At 38.0% G+C, this 21863-nt stretch overlaps 1 protein-coding gene across 9 annotated transcripts in view; it reads left to right on the top strand.

Moving 5' to 3' along the window:
- The window catches only part of ATAD1 (ATPase family AAA domain containing 1), a 70608-nt gene that overhangs the window by 38543 nt on the left and 10202 nt on the right, over positions 1–21863 (top strand). For 8 of the 9 annotated variants that reach the window (XM_025850966.2, XM_073878969.1, XM_025850972.2 and 5 more), the window contains 3 exons: positions 1642–1842; positions 8197–8303; positions 13690–13779. In XM_025850966.2, coding sequence (XP_025706751.1) covers positions 1642–1842; positions 8197–8303; positions 13690–13779 — 398 coding nt within the window. The remainder of the gene's footprint in view (positions 1–1641; positions 1843–8196; positions 8304–13689; positions 13780–21863) is intronic. The other variant, XM_073878968.1, reaches the window with a different exon arrangement.

The following is a 21863-nucleotide window of genomic DNA, read 5'->3' as shown; positions in this document are numbered from 1 at the left end:
TAGGAAAAACTTAATCCTGCAGAAATGCCAAAACTGAACTATTAGGAATAAAATATTCCAACTGATAAATGGATACTATGAAACAAAGAGGACATTCTATAAATACTTGCCGAGGTTATAAAGTGACGGTGTAGCTGCAAAATCAACAAGATATGAGGACTTTTGCATCAATAGATTGTTCAAAAAACCCCCTAAGATTCAAGTAATATGTATATAAAAGTTTGCTCGTAGATCATTCCATATTAAATTATATGATCAAAATAACAAATGTAATAATAATTCCAAGCTTCTGCAGTCATCCCATGTTTGCAGTTTGATTTGAATTAAATGACATTAGATGACTACTCTGTAGTCACATGTTGCCATCCAAAAGAAAAGTGTCAGTAGAGAGTTCAAATTATAACTGACTTAACTAAATTTTTTACACGTAAATGAACTTAATTAAAACTTGCAAAGGGCTGCATGGAAATATTAACATGTTCTGGCAAAACTTACTGATTTAAATTTTAAAATAGCTTCAGAAAAGTTTAAGATGATTAAACTTGGCTTAGTTGAATCTTAAAGAATTATTAAGACTACCAGAAAAATCTACTGTGCCAGAAGAAAAGTTTGAACATTATTTTGAAGAGCTTGATGTGAAAAAATTTGTTAGTTTTATGGAATCAAGCTCAAGTTTCTCATTAAAAAAAAAAAAAAAAATTTGGGCAGGGTGGGATTTTAGTACAAAATATTTACTTTTCTTATATTTTGTATTTTAATTTTTATTATATAATATTTTGGAAATCTCCAAAGCCTTTTCATTTTACCCCAGCATGCCATCTGTAAAGACTTGTCTTTTTAAGTGCAATTACATGAGAAAAGTAGAGAAGCTCTGAATTAAGCAGATATTTAAGTCTGTAGATCACAATTTCTGTCAGACCTGTGTATGGTCAGGATTTTAGTATTATATTAACTTACGAAAGTGTTTCCTCATTTTAGTTGAAAAACAGTTGGTGATGATTCCCAAAATGCTTAGGACCTCGACCAGTTTGGGTGTCTCATATTAAAAGCATGACCTTAATTTGTATTAAGCAGTAAACTGCTGTCAGTGGAGACTTTAGGTTAATAATACAGTTTTATTCCTTGGAAATTAAAACAGGAGTGATTGGCTGCTTTTGCTCCTTTTAAGAGGAGATCCTTATCTGGGTGGGAAAAGGCTCATGCCCTGTTGGCCAAAACTTAAGTTTGCTGAGTAACAGTGAAATAGTGTTGGCCTCAATCAGTTCTGAAGAAGTTTTCAGTTTTCTCTGGGCTACTGGTGATGCGCTGTTGTGCTTTGTTAGCTCGTGAAGGTGGGTGGTGTTAGACCATTTTGTCAGCTCTTGGTCAAGGGGCGGGAGTGTGATTGTCTTCTTTCCATGAAGGGAGGAGACACAAGCGTGCTATGATTATAACCCCACATAGGTGTCATCACTGACACTGAACTTCGAGAAAGTGGCGTCTTCCTTTTCTACTATTCACAAAAAAAGATTATCAATAACAAGTGAATGTTGGGGAAAATTTTGGTGCAGGCAGCATTAATATTATGTTGCTTATCACATAAGCTAAAGCAAATACCCCGTTCTCTTAAAGGAAACGATAAAATAACATGTTTATTTCCAGGTGTGCTTCTCTATGGGCCTCCAGGCTGTGGTAAAACATTGATTGCCAAGGCTACCGCCAAAGAAGCAGGCTGTCGATTTATTAACCTTCAGCCTTCGACGCTGACCGATAAGTGGTATGGAGAATCTCAGAAACTGGCGGCTGCTGTCTTCTCCCTTGCCATAAAGCTACAGCCGTCCATCATTTTTATAGATGAAATAGGTATGCGATCTTTCTATGGAGCATTTTAAAGCGCCATTCTTAAGGGTGGTATTTAGATGACCGGATTTAGTTTTTAACATTTATTAGATCAAATTAAGAAAGCAAAATAGGTAACCAACATCCATATATGCTCTGTATAAATTTCCATATTAGAAAATGAACCATAATCTGTTCATGACCTTACTTGATAGTCATTTTCTGTCTTCTCCCTGTTAACAGGCAGCACGCAGTTACAACACATACCTGTTTCCTTACGCATGTCTTGTTTGTCCAGGGTAGATGCCTGGAAGTTGAGCCATGAGGTTGTGTGATGGGTCTGTCTTCAACCTCACTCATGCCTGTTTCCACTCTCACCATTATATAGTTTCCCTAAAATTTATTTTTTCAGACATTATCATTGATTTTTTTTGTCACTTTAAAGAAAATGAATTATCTCATCGTTGAGTTGTGTTTCCCTGCTTTGCTAGCAAATTTGGGCATCTTTGGACATGTTGACTAGTCATTTGGGTTTCCTTGCTTTTAAATTGCTAGTTTTTCTTTGGGGTTATTTGCATTTTCTAGGTAATTCTTTGTTGATGTTTATTATGATTGCAAATATTTTCTAGACTGACTTGTGTTTTCACTTTATGATAGTTTCTTTTACAGGGACTTAAATTCAGTTGTATTTATCTGTCTTTTTTCCTTATGATTTATGCTTTTTGTGTCTGGCTTACAAATCCCTTCACTATCACCATAAATAGTCCTCTTTTTAAAATAGATAGTGTGAAGTAGGAATCTAATTTCATTCTTTTCCATATGGACAGCCAACTTATAAAATAGATCATCTTTCCCTGTATGTCATGACTTTTATATTAGTGCACTTTTTCTGTATTTTATGGATCATCAGTACTTTTGTTCTGTTCCTGGTATGGTGAGTCGTAGTAAAGCTATGGCAATTAAAACCACAGCTTTGAATTCATTATACTATGACATGCAATATGTTAGGCTGTATAGAACTCCAGAGAGAAAAATAGGTACAGGTGTATAGTCTTTTGGTTACTTGTTTGCCTTGTGTGTCTCTCTCAAAAATTTATTACAACAGTTTTGGAGTTTGGGTGTGAATTTTGCGCAAAAGCGCAGATAGCTAGATTTTTAAAGATTTTAATCTAGGAGGTGTCAGATTGCCTTTATTTTGCTAGCTGATATATTTGGATATATTTCTCTTATATCACTATGTGCTTTTTTATTTACCAATCTAGTGGACTTTTTTTTACTTTATCTCCTTTTCCCTGCCAAAGTTTTTGAAGTTCCATGTTGTTTTTCTTTTAGTGAAACACTTAGCATACCTACTTGCCTTAAAAGTCTAGGCTAACCGTTTCTGTCGTCCTCCCAAATAATATAGGGACCTTACAGCTCTTAAACACTAATCATTCCACTCATCTCTTACATGTTAACTTTTTCTCTTATTTTGTATCCTCCGTACTGGTTGTTATTTCTCCACTGGTGGTACTTGTTTAGAGACCCACGTTTGCCAGTTTGTTTGCTCACTGTTGCTTCTTGAACATCTGCCTTTTCTGGATTTAATTTCCTTCTTAACCAAAATCTGTTGAAGTTCTTTCAGCAAAGATCGTGAATACAGTAAATTCTGTCTTTGGATGAGAATGTGTTAATTCTGCCTTCACTCTTAAATGATACAGAATTATTTTTCTTCAGTATTTTGAGGCTACAAGTCCATTGTCTTCCAGTCATTGTTGTTGCTTTTGAGAATTCTGCTTATAGTCAAGTATTTCTTTATAAGTAATTTGTCTTTTCTCTCTAGTGCTATTAGATTTTTATCTTGTTCTCCTATTTGATCATGGTTTTGCAAGACTTACATTTTGTAAAAAATACACATACATGAATGTGCATACACCCACTTTGCCTCTCTACTTAATTTTGAGTCATTTTCACAGTTTTATCATCGAGTTCTCTACCATATTTCATCAGTTCTAAAATATACCATTTTGTTATTTACATTTTAACCTTTCTGAAATTGGGATAGCATGTTATAATTTAATTGGCAGTTTTTTCTTCTTTTAGCATTATAACTGGCAACATTTAAAACTTTGTTGATGCATAAAATAATGGTACAACTAAAAATCAGTTAATCTTTAAGTAAGGTATAAAAAGCAATTCTTTTCTTGGCTGTGTTTATGTTACGACCATTGGGTGTGTATCCTTTTAATTATATTTGAACTTGAGAAGTTCTGTTTGATTCTTTTTCAGATTTATCTTTTTTCACCATAGTTTGCTCTTCTGTTTGCATTTCAATCCCTTTTATGTCTCAGTTTTAAACATACTATTTTTATATAGTTTTTTTTTGGATTGTTTTTTCTGTGCTCTGAAATTCTACTCCTTTGTATTGCTAACTCTTTTCATACAAATTTGTTTCCTTGGGTCATTTCTGACATTAGATAGCGTACAGCATGTTTTTATATTAGAATTCTGCCTTGCCTGAGAACAATCGAGTAGTTTTCATATCTTGCACAGAGAGCCTGTGGGGTCTAATCACTCACGACCAATTTTTATGATAATTTCTCAACTTGGATGTTTCTAGACTGAATGAATGACAGTCCAAATCCAGACTTCACGCCTGAGAGAGACCCCCCCCCCACTGTGGTCTTGGTTTTTTACTTTTCAGGGGAGACTTGTTTATTCCCAGAGCCCAGACCGAGACAGACAAACTTCTTTAACTCCCTGTAGTAGTAAGCAGAATTTTTTTCTGTGAGTGTGCGTCCTTTTGAGCGTCGTGGTTCCAGCGTGAATATTAACATTGACGCAGAACCTTCCAGTGTTATACACACATATCTGCTGTGTCCACAAACGCACACACACACCGGCATAGTCACCTCACATTCTCACCATTTGTTTCCTGCTTCCTCTTTTCCCGAGCTCTGTGAGTTTTTTTCCCCTTTTTTTCTTAGAATCTCAGGTACTCATTAAGCTTTTTTAAAAAATAACTGGACTTTGTTTTGTAGAACAGTTTTTCTTTTTTAGATTGATTGATTTGAGAGAGAGCACAGAGGGGGAGAGAGAATCTCAGGCCGACTCCCTACTGAACATGGAGCCCCACACGGAGCTCAGTCTCACCACCCTGAGATCACGACCTGAGCCGAAACCAAGAGTCAGTTGGTGGCTCAGCCAACTGAGCCATCCATCTGCCCCTAGAACAGTTTTAAGTTTATAGAAAAATCGAGCAGAAGAAAGTACAGAGAATTTCCATCTTCCCTCCCCCTGCACACACAGAGTTTCCCCTATTATCACTACTTTGCATTAGTTTAATAACTTAGTTAGAATTTATGAGCCAGTATTGATACATTGTTAGTAACTCAAGTCCATAGTTTATATTAAGGGTCATTCTTTGTGTTTACAGTTCTATAAGCTTTGACATGTGCATACTGTCCTCTGTCTACCACAGTATCAGGCACCCTGAAAATCCCCTGTACTCCACCTGCTCGTCCTAAACTCCCAAACTCCCAGCAGCCACTGATCTTTTCACTCTTTACCTTTTACAGAATATCATACTTGGAATCATACAATATGGAGCCTCTTCAGATAGCTACTTCCACTTAGCAATATGCTTTTAAGGTTTCTTCATGTCTTTTTGTAGCTTGGTGGCTCATTTCTTTTTATTGCTGAGTAATATGCTGTTGTATGGTTTTACCACTGTTTGTTTATCCATTCATCTATTGAAGGACATCTTGTTTGCTTCCAGTTTGGGGCAATGATGAATAATGCTGCTAACAGCAGTGATTTGCAAGGTTTTGTGTGGACATACATTTTCATCTCAATTGGGTAAATACCTAGATGTGCATTTGCTAGATTGTATGGTAAAACTGTGCTTAGCTTTGTAGGAAATTACCAAACTGCCTTCCAAAATGGCTATACAAGTTTGCAATTCCACTCGTTTATTTGAGAGGTCCTGTTGCTCACCATCCTCTCCCATCACTTGATATTACCAGTTTTTTTGATTTTAGCTATCCTATTAAGCATATCGTGGTATCTCATTATTATTTAAAGTTGCAATTTCCTAATGACATATGATGTTGAGCATCTTTTCATGTGCTTATTTGCCATCTGTGTTATCTTTTGTGAAGTGTGTGTTCCGATCTTTTGCCCATTCTTTAACTGGTTTGTTTTCTTATTGTTGAATTTTAAGTGTTCTTTGTATATTTTGGATACCAGTTTTTTTATCAGATAGGTATTTTGTAAATCTTTTTTTCCCATTTTGCGGCTTATTTCTTCTCTTAACAGTGTCTTCCACAGGGCAAAATTTGTAATTCTTTTTCTTTTTCTTTTTTGGGGGGTTCTTTATTCAGAATTTTAATAAAAGTCCAACTTAACCATTTTTTTCTTTGATCAATTATGCTTTTGGTGTTGTATGTAAAAACTCCACCAAACCCAAGGTCACCTAGATTTTCTCCTGTATTATCTTCTAGAAGTTTCATAGTTTTGTGTTTTACATTTAGATCTATAATCCATTTTGAGTTAATTTTTGTGAAAAAGTATAAGGTCTATGTCTAGATATATTTTTTTGCACATGTCTTTCTAGTTGTTCTAGCACCATTTGTCGGGAATGCATTAAGTTTAAAATAATACGTTTTTCCACGTTGTCAGTATTTACATACATGTCTTTTTCCATTCTTTTCAGCATCTGAGCTCTTAGGTTCAAAGTGTATCTCGTAAGCAGCAGACAGTTGGGTTGTTGTTTTTTGTTTGTTTGTTTTTTAATGCAGTCTAATTTCTTAACCATGTACATGGGTATTCTAAGACCGTCTCCATTTAATGTAATTACTGATATAGTTAGGTTATTTATACTTATCCAGCACTTTTAAGTTTTTCATATTATTTTAAGCAGCTGTCTTGCCAGAACCAGCTTCTTAGTAATGAAGATAATTTAGGACTAATTAATAGCAGAGTTGTGGTGGTTAGGTAGGTGGCTGTACCTTACACATATTATCTTTAAAAAGAAGCAATTTAAAAATGACAGCATTTTCTACATCCAGAGTAGATGGGTTAGTTTGGTACATAGTCCAACAATGGGACAGACTGTATAAAATTGGAACTACGTAAGAAAATCCAGGATATATATTTGCCATCAGAAGACTCTGTCATCTTGGGGTATTGTGGTTTTGCCATAATTACTTAAAAAAAAAAAAAAACCTTTTTTTTTTTTTTTTTTTTTTTAAAGCCTGGATGGACCTTTTGCAAAGCATTTCTGAGCTACTTGCACATATAGATTGACAGACTTCAAGTTGTAGTTTCAATGCAGAAATGTTAAATGTACTCAGAAATGCCATTTATTTGAAGGGATATAAGAAAACATTTGGAATAGGATTATACTAGGCAATCCAGGATTTGTTTTTACTGTCTTTTTTTTCATTCTCAGGACGTCCTGTCTTCCAGGTCTTTTCATTCTGGAAGGAAAATGTTTTCCCTCCTTTCAAAAGCATTTCATGTTCTTTGTAGATAATTGGGAAGACAAAATAATTCAAGGGAAAATTTGAATTGTCCTTAAGTCTATGACTGAGAAAGAACTAAAGCAATTAGCATTTTGGTGTACTTTCTTTTTTTTTTTTTTTTTTACCTCCCCCCTTTTATGGGACAGGTTTTTTTTTTTTTTTTTTTAAGATTTTTATTTATTTACTTGAGATAGAGAGCATGAGGGGGGGAGGGTCAGAGGGAGAGGCAGACTCCCCGCCGAGCAGGGAGCCCGATGCGGGACTCGATCCTGGGACTCCGGGATCATGACCTGAGCCGAAGGCGGTCCCCCATCCAGCTGAGCCACCCAGGCGCCCTTTGGTGTACTTTTATTAAAGGCTTTTTCACATTACATAACATATACACACATGCATGCTAGCACATGTGTTTGAAACCATTTTCTGTCCCGCATTTCCCACTTAGTAATGTTTTGACATTTTCCAATGTCATTTTGCTTTATTTCCAGGAAAAGTATGTGAGGAAAAAGAATGCGACCCCATAATTAAGAATACATAAGATGCAGATAACCTGGAAAGTTAGGGCCAAAGCGCACAGACCTTCCTCCAAGACACTACTTGATCTTCTTCCAGCCTCTCAGTACCAGCTCCTGTACTACTTTAAATATGTTGGCATGAAAGTATTTTTAGGAAAGAAATGAAGATTGGGAGTTGATTGTGTTTTAATTTGCCCAGTTATTTGCCAGAATTGTTGTATCAGACTAATGTGTGAAAAGGCATAGTTGAACTCTTTTTCTTGTACTCTTTCACAAAGTTGTCAGCTTTTGATTAAGGATTTGAAGTTCTAGGAAGAGTAAATAATTCAGTATTTCTAAGGCTGAGGACTTTCTCCTTCTAGACTCCTTTCTGCGAAACCGTTCAAGTTCTGACCATGAAGCCACAGCCATGATGAAAGCTCAGTTTATGAGTCTGTGGGATGGACTGGACACCGATCACAGCTGCCAGGTGTGTGAAAGAACTCTGCTGCCCGCTTGTGGCGGGGGGTGGGGTGGGGAGGGGGGCGCGGGTAAGAGAAAATTTGCTGGGCTACTTCATAGGCTTTTTTAGAAAAGTGTGTGTGTATTTTTTTAATAACTATACTTATTAAGTGATCGGGATCTAATAGCGTGGTTTGTGCACATTTTCATCCATTTTGAGGGCTTCATGTTAAAGAAAGTGTTAAAAGATTACCTAAGTATCTGAAACAAATACAACAGAGAAGAGAAAACCAGGGTGAAGCCTCTGCTTGGAGTTTTTAGACTCCCCCTAGAGGCTGTGGGTCCTGTATGAACGTTTCTTTAGACCCTTACCATAAATCTTTACTCTCCATTCCTCGGTCACTGACCTTCGTTTCCTTTTGCTGTTTTCATTAGTTGCTGGAACATACACATTTTCCCACTTCCTGCCAGATGCACCTTCCTCAGGATCCAATTTTATAAAAGACAGTCTTCTAGCCTGGGCCTTGTTTGTTCTCCCTGCAGGGCTGTGAGCACCAGAACTAGGTCCCTTGATATGCCCTGAAGGGAATGCACCTGTACGGTTCAGTTTACCTCTCGGGGTTCCCATTTTCTCTTAGTTCTTCGCCTCTGAATGTTCCATACTTTTTTGCCAGAACGATAATGTATTTTAAAAGAAAATTAAAAAAAAATTCACCTGGCATGTTTGTTTTTCTGCCATTATTACTGGAAATGCAAGTTCTAGAACCACTTTTCTGTTCTTTTTTTTTTCATGAATCACCTATTTTATATCTCATGGAAAAGTACTGGAAAAGTTACTGTTCTAACTTTTGTAGGTATTTTCTATTTTGTAATCTGTTTTTGCCCTTTTGTATTTAGAATCATTTCTTTTATCACTTCTAAAAAATTCAACCATTATTTCTTCCAATATTGTTTACCCGCCATTCCCCATGGGATCTCCTTATGGAATGCCAATTGGATGTACCTTATTTATATTCCATGTGTTTTAACTTCTCTTTCATATTTTCTCTCTCTATGTGCTACAGTCTGGGTGATCTTTTACTTCTTTTAATTTGCTAATTCTAGGTTCAGTTGTATCTCTTCTGCTATTTAATCTTTTTATTGAGCTTGTTATTTCACTTACTGTATTTTTCAGTTCTAGAAATCCTTTTAGATCTTTCTTGAAGTCTGCCAGGTCAGTTTTGATGGGCTCTTCCCCATCAACTCATGTTTCCCACTGGATTAGAAAACTAAAGCCCTGGGATCAACTAGCTGTGTGACCTTGGCCAAATAATATAGTATATATAATACACTCTGTATCTGAAAGGAGGGAGAACTGTTTGTAAAAGGGGATGGGTAGGATCCACCTCAGAACCATTGTAGGGTTTCAAGGAATCTGAGTAAAGTGCTTTTAGCTTACCTGGTATATATTTACTGCGTAAGTATTTGCTTATGATTTTTCTGATACCTTCTTTATTCTTTTAAATGTGTTAAAATACTAATTTTATAGTTGTATCCAACAATTCTAACCTATGACTGCACATCTGGTTCTGTCATTTGTTCGGAGTTTATGGCGGCTATTTCCTGTGTGTTTTGTGATTTTGTAGGAAAAATCATATTTGGTAAAACTTTTTGTCTGAATTTTTAGAACCTGTGTTGAAGGCTTATGGCCCAAACGGCCCAAAGACAATTTTGTATTTGTCTTCTGCCAGATTTTTTTCAATACCAATAGGTAGATTCAGATCCAAGATCCATGTTAGCTGGTGAAAAACCTGAAATCTCAGATAGTGTGTGTGTGTTTATGTGTTTCTATGCCTTTCCAAGAACCAAAGCTTGACTCTCCTGAATGAATTTTCTAGTATTTCACCACTTTTTTCAGGACCTAGTACTTCATGAGTCCCAGCTTTATGTAGAGTGGTCTCTTTTCTTTAAGCCTGTAAGGTGTCCAGTGTATACCCCGCTGTCTAAGATCTGTACATTTCCACGTGGTGCATGGTGACCTTCTCCCCTTGCTTCTTACTTCCCTTATCCGTAGACTTCACTGCTGGCTTAGCTCAGTTCCTTTACATTTTTGCAGATTTGTTGATTAATTTGAGGTTTTTTTATACTTCATTATTTTTGTTTTATAGCCGGAGGGTTTAAGGATCTCCTACGCCCACCACATTACCATAAATCAAAAGTGAAAACATTCTCAAGGAGAACATTAAGCCACGTGTCCTACATCCCCTTTATAAAAACACAATTTCATTATGAAGGGAAGTTGCCTTTAGTGTTTGTTGGATGATTAGAGAAGAAAGCACAACTTAGATAAATTTAGGTGACATTAATAGGAATAATTTTTATCAATAATTGATGCTAATAAAGCTGTTCAATGGTAATACTTTATAGGTTTCCAAACACTGATTATCCTCCTGGGCAACAGTATTTAAAGCACTTAGTTAGCCCGTGTAAGAGAAAATTGTTTCATATTATACCGTAACAGAGTGTAGTTTTAAAAGTCAAGGGGCGCCTGGGTGGCTCAGATGGTTAAGCATCTGCCTTCGGCTCAGGTCATGTTCCCAGAGTCCTGGGATCAAGTCCTGCATCGGGCTCCCTGCTCCTTGGGAGCCTGCTTCTCCCTCTGCCCCTCTCTCTCTCTCTCTGTCTTTCATGAATAAATAAAAAAAATAAAAATCTTTAAAAAAAAAAAAGTCAAGGAAATAGCAGCAATTGGATCAAGTATACTCCAGAGCCACACAGCACGGGTGTGATACGATACAACTTAAAACTGAGCTTTCAGAACCATGATTCTTCATTACACTGACAGTTGTTCACTGTTTTCGTTGTGATAAGTCTGTATTTGTAGGAGCAAATAAAGATGTGGCTTTTGTTAAACTCTGGTAACAATTTTTTTTCCCTTTCTGTGTGTTGAGGGGATTAAATTTGATATTGTTAACTTGAATATTAGTTTTAGACATATTTTTCATATGAACCAGTTAGCTTTTCTCTAAAATTGTCTATTCTGTTATGGATCCAGCCCAATACCGCTGCTCTTTCTTGTGTGTATGATATGCCACAGTGGAAACAAAAATCGCTGAGTGGCCCAAGTCAACCTGTCACCAGTTCTGGAAATCCAGGTTAACTGATGACATGTTCTTCATCTGCAGAGACGTGAGACATAAAGATTCTAAAAAGTCTACTAAAGCGCTAATTTTTCTGCTTAAATACTAAAAAATTACTGTCTTCCCATTTTGAATTTTAGCTCAGTTGCATTAGAGTTAACGTATTGTGTACAGTTTATCCGTTTTTGCCTCTTATAATTGCTCCTTAAAACAACTTCTTTGGGGCGCCTGGGTGGCTCAGTTGGTTAGGCGACTGCCTGCTGCTCAGGTCAGTGTCCCAGGGTCCTGGGATCGAGCCCCGCATTGGGCTCCCTGCTCGGCAGGGGGCCTGCTTCTCCTTCTCCCTCTGCCACTTCCACTGCTAGTGCTCTCCTGCTCTCGTTCTGTCGAATAAATAAAATCTTTAAAAAAAAAAAAACAAACTTCTTTAAGTGAAACAGGTAGTTTGGATCACTTGCTTTTTTACCATTGTGAATATCTGTTACCATCCTATATGTATTTGTTACATCATGTTGTGCTAGATTTATTTAAATTCCTTGATCCTAGTTTTTAGCATCCTATCTTCCATACTGGCTTTTGTTTTTTAAAAGGCTGTTTACCTAGAATGTTTCTCAAAATACAGCCCATTTTTCAGGTTTTTTAAAGTACTGCCTCAGCCACAATGTCTTTTGTGATTCTCTACAATCTGATATGTCCAGTCTTCCACAAACTTCCCACTTTGAAACTCTTTTAACACTTAATATACGCTCTATCTCAAAATGTACTTATATTCATTCTTTATCTTACACAGTTCCTTCGATCATTTTTAAAAGACTGTTTTTTGTCTTGGGGCGCCTGGGTGGCTCAGTCGGTTAAGCGGTCGACTCTTGATCTCAGCCCAGGATTTGATCTCAGGGTCGCGAGTTCAAGCCCCGAGTTGGGCTTTGCGTAAAGCTGGGCATAGATCCTACGTTTAAAAAAAAAAAGAAATTTTGGATTTACATTTCATAGAAATTTTACCTTATTAATTTTATAGGGTTGTAGAAAGTCAATAAATTGGAAAAATAAGAGCATTAATATTTTTATTTTAGGACAACTTAAATACAAAATTTCATTATATTGTGGAACTAACATTTCTCAAATTTTTGCTTGTATTTACATTTTTTCCCTCTAGGTGGCAACCTCTCACAGTTAAATTGAAAATAATCTGGCTCTTGAATGTCATTAAATGTAAAGAGTAGAAGTAGAATATAAGATTTAGTGGGTCTTTCAACATGTTCTGGAGTTAGATTATTTCAGAAATCTAAAACCTCTTAGGCTGAAATAAAATTATATTAAAAGTTTTCATTAGAATACCATTAAATTGCATTTTGGGTAGCAGATGTGGGCCATTGTTGGGTTATACAGAAATACCAACGGTAATGGTAATATTGAAGCCTTTCAGAAATTAACTTGTTTTGGATATTTTGTCTTTATTTGTGTTGATTTTTCATGTCCACATCCTTCATAAAGAAAGTGATACAGACCCAGAGATTGCATTTTCTTTTCTTCTTCCCTTTTTTTTTTACTTTTTTATTTTTTTTAGTAATCTCTACAGGTTGGGTAGAGAACGCATGACCCCAAGATCAAGAGTTGCACTGTCCACTGACTGAGCCAGCCAGTCACCCCATTCTTTTTTCTTTTTTTAAATTCTACCCAGCATTTTGATGTTTGCTCTTATGTTTGATGTTTGCTCTTATTCTCTTGCCCTTGTTGAAAGTTTGATTGCTTGAGGTTGTATTATAGCATTGAGAAGATGTCACCAGCAGTGCTGATAAATGCCCTGAAATGGTGATGTGAAATCTGGAGGGAAAAGTACCCAGTTATCTCTTCTTATCGCCAGAATCTTCGGGCTTGGGGGAAATGATTCCTTTATATTAATATCAAAGGACTTGAAGTACCCCCCATATAGCCTCCCAAGCTGTAACATACATGGCTCTTAGTTATTCATCCTGTAGCCATAGAGAACCACGTACTGCAAAATACTACCTTTTTTACTTTAAATCTTTATAATTCTTCGTTAACTGAACAGCATGTCACTTTAGTTACAAAAAGGCTGGTGAAATGCTTCAGTCTTACCAGCTTTGCTATGATTTGATCTATTTAGGATTAACTTTGATTTGTATTTATAAATTTTTGAGTAATACTGGATTAAAATCATTTCTTATAGAAGATTTAAATGCTCCTTAATTTTTGTATCTTCTAAGCTCTGTAATAACATCCTAAAGGAGCCATTACTGGTAGATGTGATACCTTGTGTTTTCTTTATCTGCCCAGGTCATAGTGATGGGAGCTACTAACCGTCCTCAGGATCTTGACTCAGCCATCATGAGAAGAATGCCCACAAGATTTCATATCAACCAGCCTGTGAGTGGTTTTGATTGATGTTATGCACAGTTAAATACTCCGCTTTTTACAGGAAAGGAATGGTTTCTTTAATCGGACTTATTATTTATGATAGGCGGGAAAGGAATGGGGCAAGAATTCCTGCTTATTTGTCCTCTCCACTCTCCATTCTATTTTCCTTCTTTCTTACTTTCCTAAGATGAGTGTTATTTGCTTCTCTTCAAAGTTTGTAATTACCCCAAGTTAGCTTAGCTACTTGTGTGATTTTTTTTTTAGAATGTAGCAAGTCGCCTGGGAAGTTAGGTAGAAAACCCGGACTGTGGTTTTGGTTTAGCACAGGATGAAATTAGGAGCACTGGCGTTAAAGCATCCTTCCCTTCAGAAGGCTGACTGGAGGAACGACGGCCGTTGATCTGATTCATTATTGGCAGTCGTAGTCAGTGCTTTCCTTTTTTTTTTTTTTAATTTTATTATGTTATGTTAGTCACCATACATTACATCATTAGTTTCTAATGTAGTGTTCCATGATTCATTGTTTGCATATAACACCCAGTGCTCCATGCAATACGTCCCCTCCTTAATACCCATCCCCCCACCCCCCCTCCCCTCTAAAACCCTCAGTTTGTTTCTCAGAGTCCATAGTCTCTCATGGTTCGTCTCCCCCTCCGATTCCCCCCCTTCATTATTCCCTTCCTACTTTCTTTTTTTTTTTATTAACATATAATGTATTATTTGTTTCAGAGGTACACGTCTGTGATTCATCAGTCTTACACAATTCACATCACAGCACATAACCTCCCCAGTGTCCATCACCCAACCACCCCATCTCTCCCCCCCCCCCTACCACTCCAGCAACCCTCAGTTTGTTTCATGAGATTAAGAGTCTTTTATGGTTTGTCTCCCTCTCTGGTTTCATCTTGTTTCATTTTTTCCTCCCTTCCCCTATGATCCTCTGTCTTGTTTCTCAAATTCCTCATATCAGTGAAATCATAATGATACTTGTCTTTCTCTGATTGACATATTTCACTTAGCATAATACCCTCTAGTTCCATCCACGTCATTGCAAATGGCAAAATTCTGGCTTTTTGATGACTGCATAATATTCCATGGTGTGGAGATACACACACACACACACACACACACACACATCTTCTTTATCCATTCATCTGTTGATGGACATCTTGGCTCTTTCTATAGTTTGGCTCTTATGGACATTGCTGCTATTAACATTGGGGTGCACGTACCCCTTCGGATCCCTGCATTTGTATCTTTGGGTTAAATACCCAGTAGTGCAATTGCTGAGTCGTAGGGTAGTTCTGTTTTCAACTTTTGAACCTCCATACTGTTTTCCAGAGTGGCTGCACCAGCTTGCATTCCCACCAACAGTGTAGGAGGGTTCCCCTTTCTCCGCATCCTCGCCAACATCTGTCATTTCCTAACTTGTTCATTTTAGCCCTTCTGACTGGTGTGAGGTGGTATCTCATTGAGGTTTTGATTTGGATTTCCCTGATGCCGAGCAATGTTGAGCACTTTTTCATGTGTCTGTTGGCCATTTGGATGTCTTCTTTGGAGAAATGTCTGTTCATGTCTTCTGCCATTTCTTGATTAGATTATTTGTTCTTTGGGTGTTAAGTTTGGTAAGTTCTTTATAGATTTTGGATATTAGCCCTTTATCTGATAATGTCATTTGCAAATATCTTCTCCCATTCTGTCAGTTGTCTTTTGGTTTTGTGGACTGTCTCCTTTGCTGTGCAAAAGCTTTTTATCTTGATGAAGTTCCAGTAGTTCATTTTTGCCCTTGCTTCCCTTGCCTTTGGCAATATGTCTAGGAAGAAGTTTCTGCAGCTGAGGTTGAAGAGGTTGCTGCCTGTGTTCTCCTCTAGGATTTTGATGGACTCCAGACTCACATTTAGGTCTTTCATCCATTTTGAGTCTATTTTTGTGTGTGGTGTAAGAAAATGGTCCAGTTTCATTCTTCCGCATGTGGCTGTCCAATTTTCCCAACACCATTTGTTGAAGAGACTGTTTTTTCCATTGGACATTCTTTCCTGCTTTGTCAAAGATTAGTTGACCATAGAGTTGAGGGTCCATTTCTGGGCTCTCTATTCTGTTCCATTGATTTATGTGTCTGTTTTTGTGCCAGTACCATACTGTCTTGGTGATGACAGCTTTGTAATAGCTTGAAGTACAGAATTGTGATGCTACCAGCTTTGCTTTTCTTTTTCAACATTTCTCTGGCTATTTGGGGTCTTTTCTGGTTCCATACAAATTTTAGAATTATTTGTTCCATTTCTTTGAAAAAAGTTGGTGGTATTTAATAGGGATTGCATTAAATGTGTAGATTGCTCTAGGTAGCATAGACATTTTCACAATATTTGTTCTTCTAATCCATGAGCATGAAATGTTTTTTCCATTTCTTTGTGTCTTCCTCAATTCCTTTCATGAGTAGTCTGTAGTTTTCTGAGTACAGATTCTTTGCCTCTTTGGTTAGATTTATTCCTAGGTACCTTATGGTTTTGGGTGCAGTTATAGATGGGATCGACTACTTAATTTCTCTTTTTTCTGTCTTGGTGGTGGTATATAGAAATGCCGCTGGATTGATTTCATATCCTGCCACTTTACTGAATTCCTTTATGAGTTCTAGCAGTTTTGGAGTGGAGTCTTTTGGGTTTTCCACATAAAGTATCCTATCATCTTCAAAGAGTGAGAGTTTGACTTCTTTGCCGATTCAGATGCCTTTTATTTTTGTTCTCTGATGGCTGAGGCTAGGACTTCTAGTACTGTGTTGAATAGCAGTGGTGATAGTGGACATCCCTGCCGTGTTCCTGAGCTTAGGGGAAAAGCTCTCAGTTTTTCCCCACTGAGAATGATATTCGCTGTGGGTTTTTCTTTTTCTTTTTCTTTTTTTTTTTTTTAAGATTTTATTTATTTGAGAGAGAGAGAATGAGAGATAGAGAGCATGAGAGGAAAGAGGGCCAGAGGGAGAAGCAGACTCCCTGCCGAGGAGGGAGCCCGACGTGGGACTCGATCCCGGGACTCCAGGATCATGACCTGAGCCGAAGGCAGCCGCTTAACCAACTGAGCCACCCAGGCGCCCTCGCTGTGGGTTTTTCATAGATGGCTTTTATGACGTTGAGATATGTACCCTCTATCCCTATACTATGAAGAGTTTTAATCAAGAAAGGATGCTGTACTTTGTCAAATGCTTTTTCTGCATCTATTGAGAGGATCATATGGTTCTTCTTTCATTAATGTATTGTAGCACATTGATTGATTTGCGGATGTTGAACCAACCTTGCAGCTCAGGAATTAATCCCACTTGGTCATAGTGAATAATCCTTTTAATGTACTGTCGGATCCTATTGGCTAGTATTTTGGTGAGAATTTTTGCATCCATGTTCATCAGGAATATTGGTCTGTAATTCTTCTTTTTGATGGGGTCTTTGGTTTTGGGATCAAGGTGATGCTGGCCTCATAAAATGAGTTTGGAAGTTTTCCTTCCATTTCTGTTTTCTGGAACAGTTTCTGAAGAATAGGTATTAATTCTTCTTTCAGTATTTGGTAGAATTGCCCTGGGAAGCCATCTGTCCCTGGGCTCTTGTTTGTTGGGAGATTTTTTGATTACTGCCTCAGTTTCCTTACTGGTTATGGGTTTGTTCAGGTTTTCTGTTTCTTCCTGGTTCAGTCTTGGTAGTTTATAGGTCTCCAGGAATGCATCCATTTCTTCCAGATTGTCTAATTTGCTGGCATATTGTTGCTCATAATATGTTCTTATAAATGTTTGTATTTCTTTGGTGTTGGTTGTGATCTCTCCTCTTTCATTCATGATTTTATTTGTTTGGGTCGTTTCTCTTTTCTTTTTGATAAGTCTGGCCAGGGGTTTATCAGTCTTGTTAATTCTTTCAAAGAACCAGCTCCTAGTTTCGTGAATCTGTTCTACTGTTCTTTTGGTTTCTATTTCATTGATTTCTGCTCTGATCTTTATTATTTCTCTTCTCCTGCTGGGTTAGGCTTTATTTGCTGTTCTTTCTCCAGCTCCTTTAGGTGTAGGGTTAGGTTGTGTATTTGAGGCCTTTCTTGTTTCTTGAGAAAGGCTTATATGTCTATATACTTTTCTTCTTAGGACCGGACCGCCTTTGCTGCATCCCAAAGATTTTGAACAGTTGTGTTTTCATTTTCATTTGTTTTCTATGAATTTTTTTAATTCTTTAATTTCCTGGTTAACCCATTCATTCTTTAGTAGGATGATGTTTAGCCTCCATGTATTTGCATTCTTTTCAACTTTCCTCTTGTGATTGAGTTCTACTTTCAAAGCATTGTGGTTCGAAAATATGCAGGGAATGATCCCAGTCTTTTGGTACTGGTTGAGACCTGATTTGTGACCCAGGATGTGACCTATTCTGGAGACTGTTCCGTGGGTACTAGAGAAGAATTTGTATTCTGTTGCTTTGGGTTGGAATGTTCTGAATATATCTGTGAAGTCCATTTGGTCCAGTGTATCATTTAAAGTCTTTATTTCCTTGTTGATCTTTTGCTTAGATGATCTGTCCATTTCAGTGAGGGGGGTGTTCAAGTCCTCTACTATTATTGTATTGTTGTCAATGTGTTTCTTTGATTTTGTTATTAATTGGCTTATATATTTGGGTGCTCCCATGTTAGGGGCATAGATATTTATTGTTAGATCTTCTTGTTGGATAGACCTTTAAGTAGGATATAGTGTCCTTCCTCATCTCTTACTATAGTCTTTGGTTTAAAATCTAATTTGTCTCATACAAGGATTGCCACCCCAGCTTTCTTTTGGCGTCCATTAGCATGGTAAATGGTTTTCCACCCCCTCACTTTCAACCTGGCGGTGTCTTTGGGTCTAAAATGAGTCCCTCGCAGGCAGCATATCGATGGATTTTGTTTTTTTATCCAGTCCGATAGCCTCTGTCTTTTGATTGGGGCATTTAGCCCATTTACATTCAGGGTAACTATTGAAAGATAGGAATTTAGTGCCATTGTATTGCCTGTAAGGTGACTGTTACTGTATATTGCCTGTGTTCCTTTCTGATCTATGTTACTTTTAGGCTCTCTTTGCTTAGAGGACGCCTTTCAAGATTTCTTGTAGGGCTGGTTTTGTGTTTGCAAATTCCTTTAGTTTTTGTTTGTCCTGGAAGCTTTTTATCTGTCCTTCAATTTTCAATGACAGCCTAGCTGGATATAGTATTCTTGGCTGTATATTTTTCTCGTGTAGTGCTCTGAAGATCTCATGCCAGTCCTTTCTGGCCTGCCAGGTCTCTGTGCATAGGTCTGTTGCCAATCTAATGTTTCTACCATTGTAGTTATAGACCTCTTGTCCCAAGCTGCTTTCAGGATTTTCTCTTTGTCTGTGAGACTTGTTTTACTATTAGATGTCAGGGTGTTGACCTATTTTTATTGATTTTGAGGGGGGGTTCTTTGTGCCTCCTGGATTTTGATGCCCGTTTCCTTCCCCAAATTAGGGAAGTTCTCTGCTGTAATTTGCTCCAATATACCTTCTGCCCCTCTCTCTCTTCTCCTGGGTTCCCAATTATTCTAATATTGTTTCATCTTATGGTACCACTTATCTCTCAAATTCTGCCCTCGTGATCCAGTAGGCGTTTTATCTCTCTTTTTCTCAGCTTCTTTATTTTCCATCATTTGGTCTTCTATATCACTAAATCTCTCTTCTGCCTCATTTATCCTAGCAATTAGAGCCTCCATTTTTTTATTGCACTTCATTAATAGCCTTTTTGATTTCAACTTTAGATTTTAGTTCTTTCATTTCTCCAGGAAGGGATTGTCTAGTATCTTCCATGCTTTTTCTAGCCCAGCTAGTATCTTTATAATCATCCTTCTGAACTCTAGTTCCAACATCTTACTAATGTCTGTATTGATTTGGTCCCTGGCAGTCGGTACTGCCTCTTGTTCTTTTTTTTGAGGTGAGTTTTTCCATCTTGTCATTTTGTCCAGAGGAGAATAGATAAATTGAGAGAACAAAATGCTAAAAGGGTAACAATGGCCCCCCCAAAAAATATACACTAAAGAAATCAGAAGAGACCTGAAACTGGTGGGGAAAGAAAGGCAAAGAAAAAAATATGATAAGGCTGGTGACTAGATCAGAGCCCCATAGTAGATTTTGGGTGTATTTTGGTCTGTTTGAAGAAACTGCCTCCCAAAATTTTAAAGAAAAACATATATGTACAAAAATAAGGATAAATACAGTGAAGGGATGGAATATGACTGTAAAGATGAAAATTATAAAAGAGTTCATAAAAGGAACTGATAGGAAGTTGGCTGAAAAAAGAAAGAAAATTTTTTTAAAAAAGTGTGATCAGGCAGGAGACTAGAACAAAGCCATACACTAGAGATTTAGAGTATATTTTGGTCTGTTAGAAGAAACTATCCCAAAATTTTAAAGAGAGAAAAACATATATGTATACAAAAAATAAGGTTAACTACAATGAAGGGATAGAATATGACTCCAAAAATGAAAATTAAAAAAGATTTTTAAAAAAGGAATTGATAAGATGTTGGTTGAAAAGGGAAAAAGAAAAATTCGAAAAAAATAAGAAAAAATAATAAAAATTTTAAAAATTACCTTTGAAAGACTAAAGAATCATGGGGAAAAAAGCCATGAATTCTGTGTGCTGTATTCCCCTAGTGCTGGAGATCAGCCCTTCTCATTGATCGGTAAACTTGGTCTTGGCTGACTGTTCTTGCTGATCTTCTGGGGGACGGCCCTGTTGCCATGGTTCCCAACTGTCTTTGCCAGAGGCGGAATTGCCCCGCCCTTACCGTGGCCGGGCTAAGTCATTTGTTCGGGTTTGCTCCCGGAAGCTTTTGTTCCCTGCAAGCTTTCCCTACAGCTTTGGAGGATGAGAGTGAAAATGATGGCCTCCCAGTCTCCACCCGGAGGAGCCAAGAACCCAAGGCCCCACTCCTCAGTGCGCCCCCAGAGAAAAGCAGTCAATCAGTCCCATCTCCCCGGTCTCCGGCCGCACTCTGTGCTCACCCGGCCTGTGACCAAGCGTTTCTGTCTCTCGCTCACGACCCCGTTTGGAGTCTCCAAACCCAGCAGATCCCTGCGGTGCGCTTCCACGCCGCTCCTCCCCTGGGAGGAAGGGGAGTCTCCCCCCATCTGCCACTTGTTGGGTCCCTGCTGGAGGAGCAGTGGCCCGACTGTGCCGTGGAGCACGGTTTATGGCAACTCCGAGCTGAGAGCCCACGCCTCGGCTCCGTCTCTGCCGCCGGCTTCCCCGCTCCGATCCCTGGGAGCTCTGCCGCACTCAGGCACCCCCGGTCTTTCTGTGCGAGGGTTCCACCCCCCCCCACCCCCGCTTAGCCACTGGAGCGACATCCCTCAGCGGAGCAGACTTCTAAAAGTTCTAATTTGTGCTCTGCTGCTCTATCACTTGCTGGTAGCGGCTGACGGAGGTTCCCTACCCCCCGCCGTGTATCTTCCCGAATATCGCCTTGGATTCACTTCTCCGCACGTCCTACTTTCCAGAAAGTGGACACTTTTCTGTTCAGAGAGTTGGTGCTATTCTTTCCTTCGCTCTCCTGTTGAGTTCTTAGGTGTTCAGAATGATCTGACACCTATCTAGCTGAATTCTTGGGACCAGACCCAATTTAGGTCTCCTACTCCTCCGCCATCTTGCTCCTCCTCCAAAAAGTCTTGATTTTAAAAAAACCTACTTGTCGCTGTATCTCAGATTCTTAAATCAATCTTTGTTGTAAAACCTTGACCACAGTAGGATACAACAGTTGATAATACTCAGTTCGGCTGGGACTGCTGCCGCGCTTTCCTTTGCTAGGATTAATGGTTAACCATTTGCTAAGGTATTGCACTTTAACTTAATGCAGGTGTAAGGGCGGTCTTGAACCAGTGCTATCTTATCTCCTTTCTAGTTCTTTTATTTTGTTAGTTAAGGAATATCCTCAGGTCGATTATTATAACTTAACCATACCGTCTAATTTTTTCACAACGTCCTCACATCTTGAATTTTATGTGCCTTTCGACTGAAAAAGGAAATAGGGTTAGTAAGTGAATATGTGTGCCATACAATCAGCATGGTATGGGTATAGCTGTGTAGAGGAACTCT

This window comes from Callorhinus ursinus, unplaced genomic scaffold (assembly GCF_003265705.2).
Source record: "Callorhinus ursinus isolate GAN/ISIS: 27379988/994484 unplaced genomic scaffold, GSC_fseal_2.0 scaffold32, whole genome shotgun sequence".
NCBI classification, from domain to species: Eukaryota; Metazoa; Chordata; class Mammalia; order Carnivora; family Otariidae; genus Callorhinus; species Callorhinus ursinus.
The sequence above is the reverse complement of the archived record's forward strand: the minus strand, read 5'-3'. Positions and strand labels throughout refer to the sequence as shown.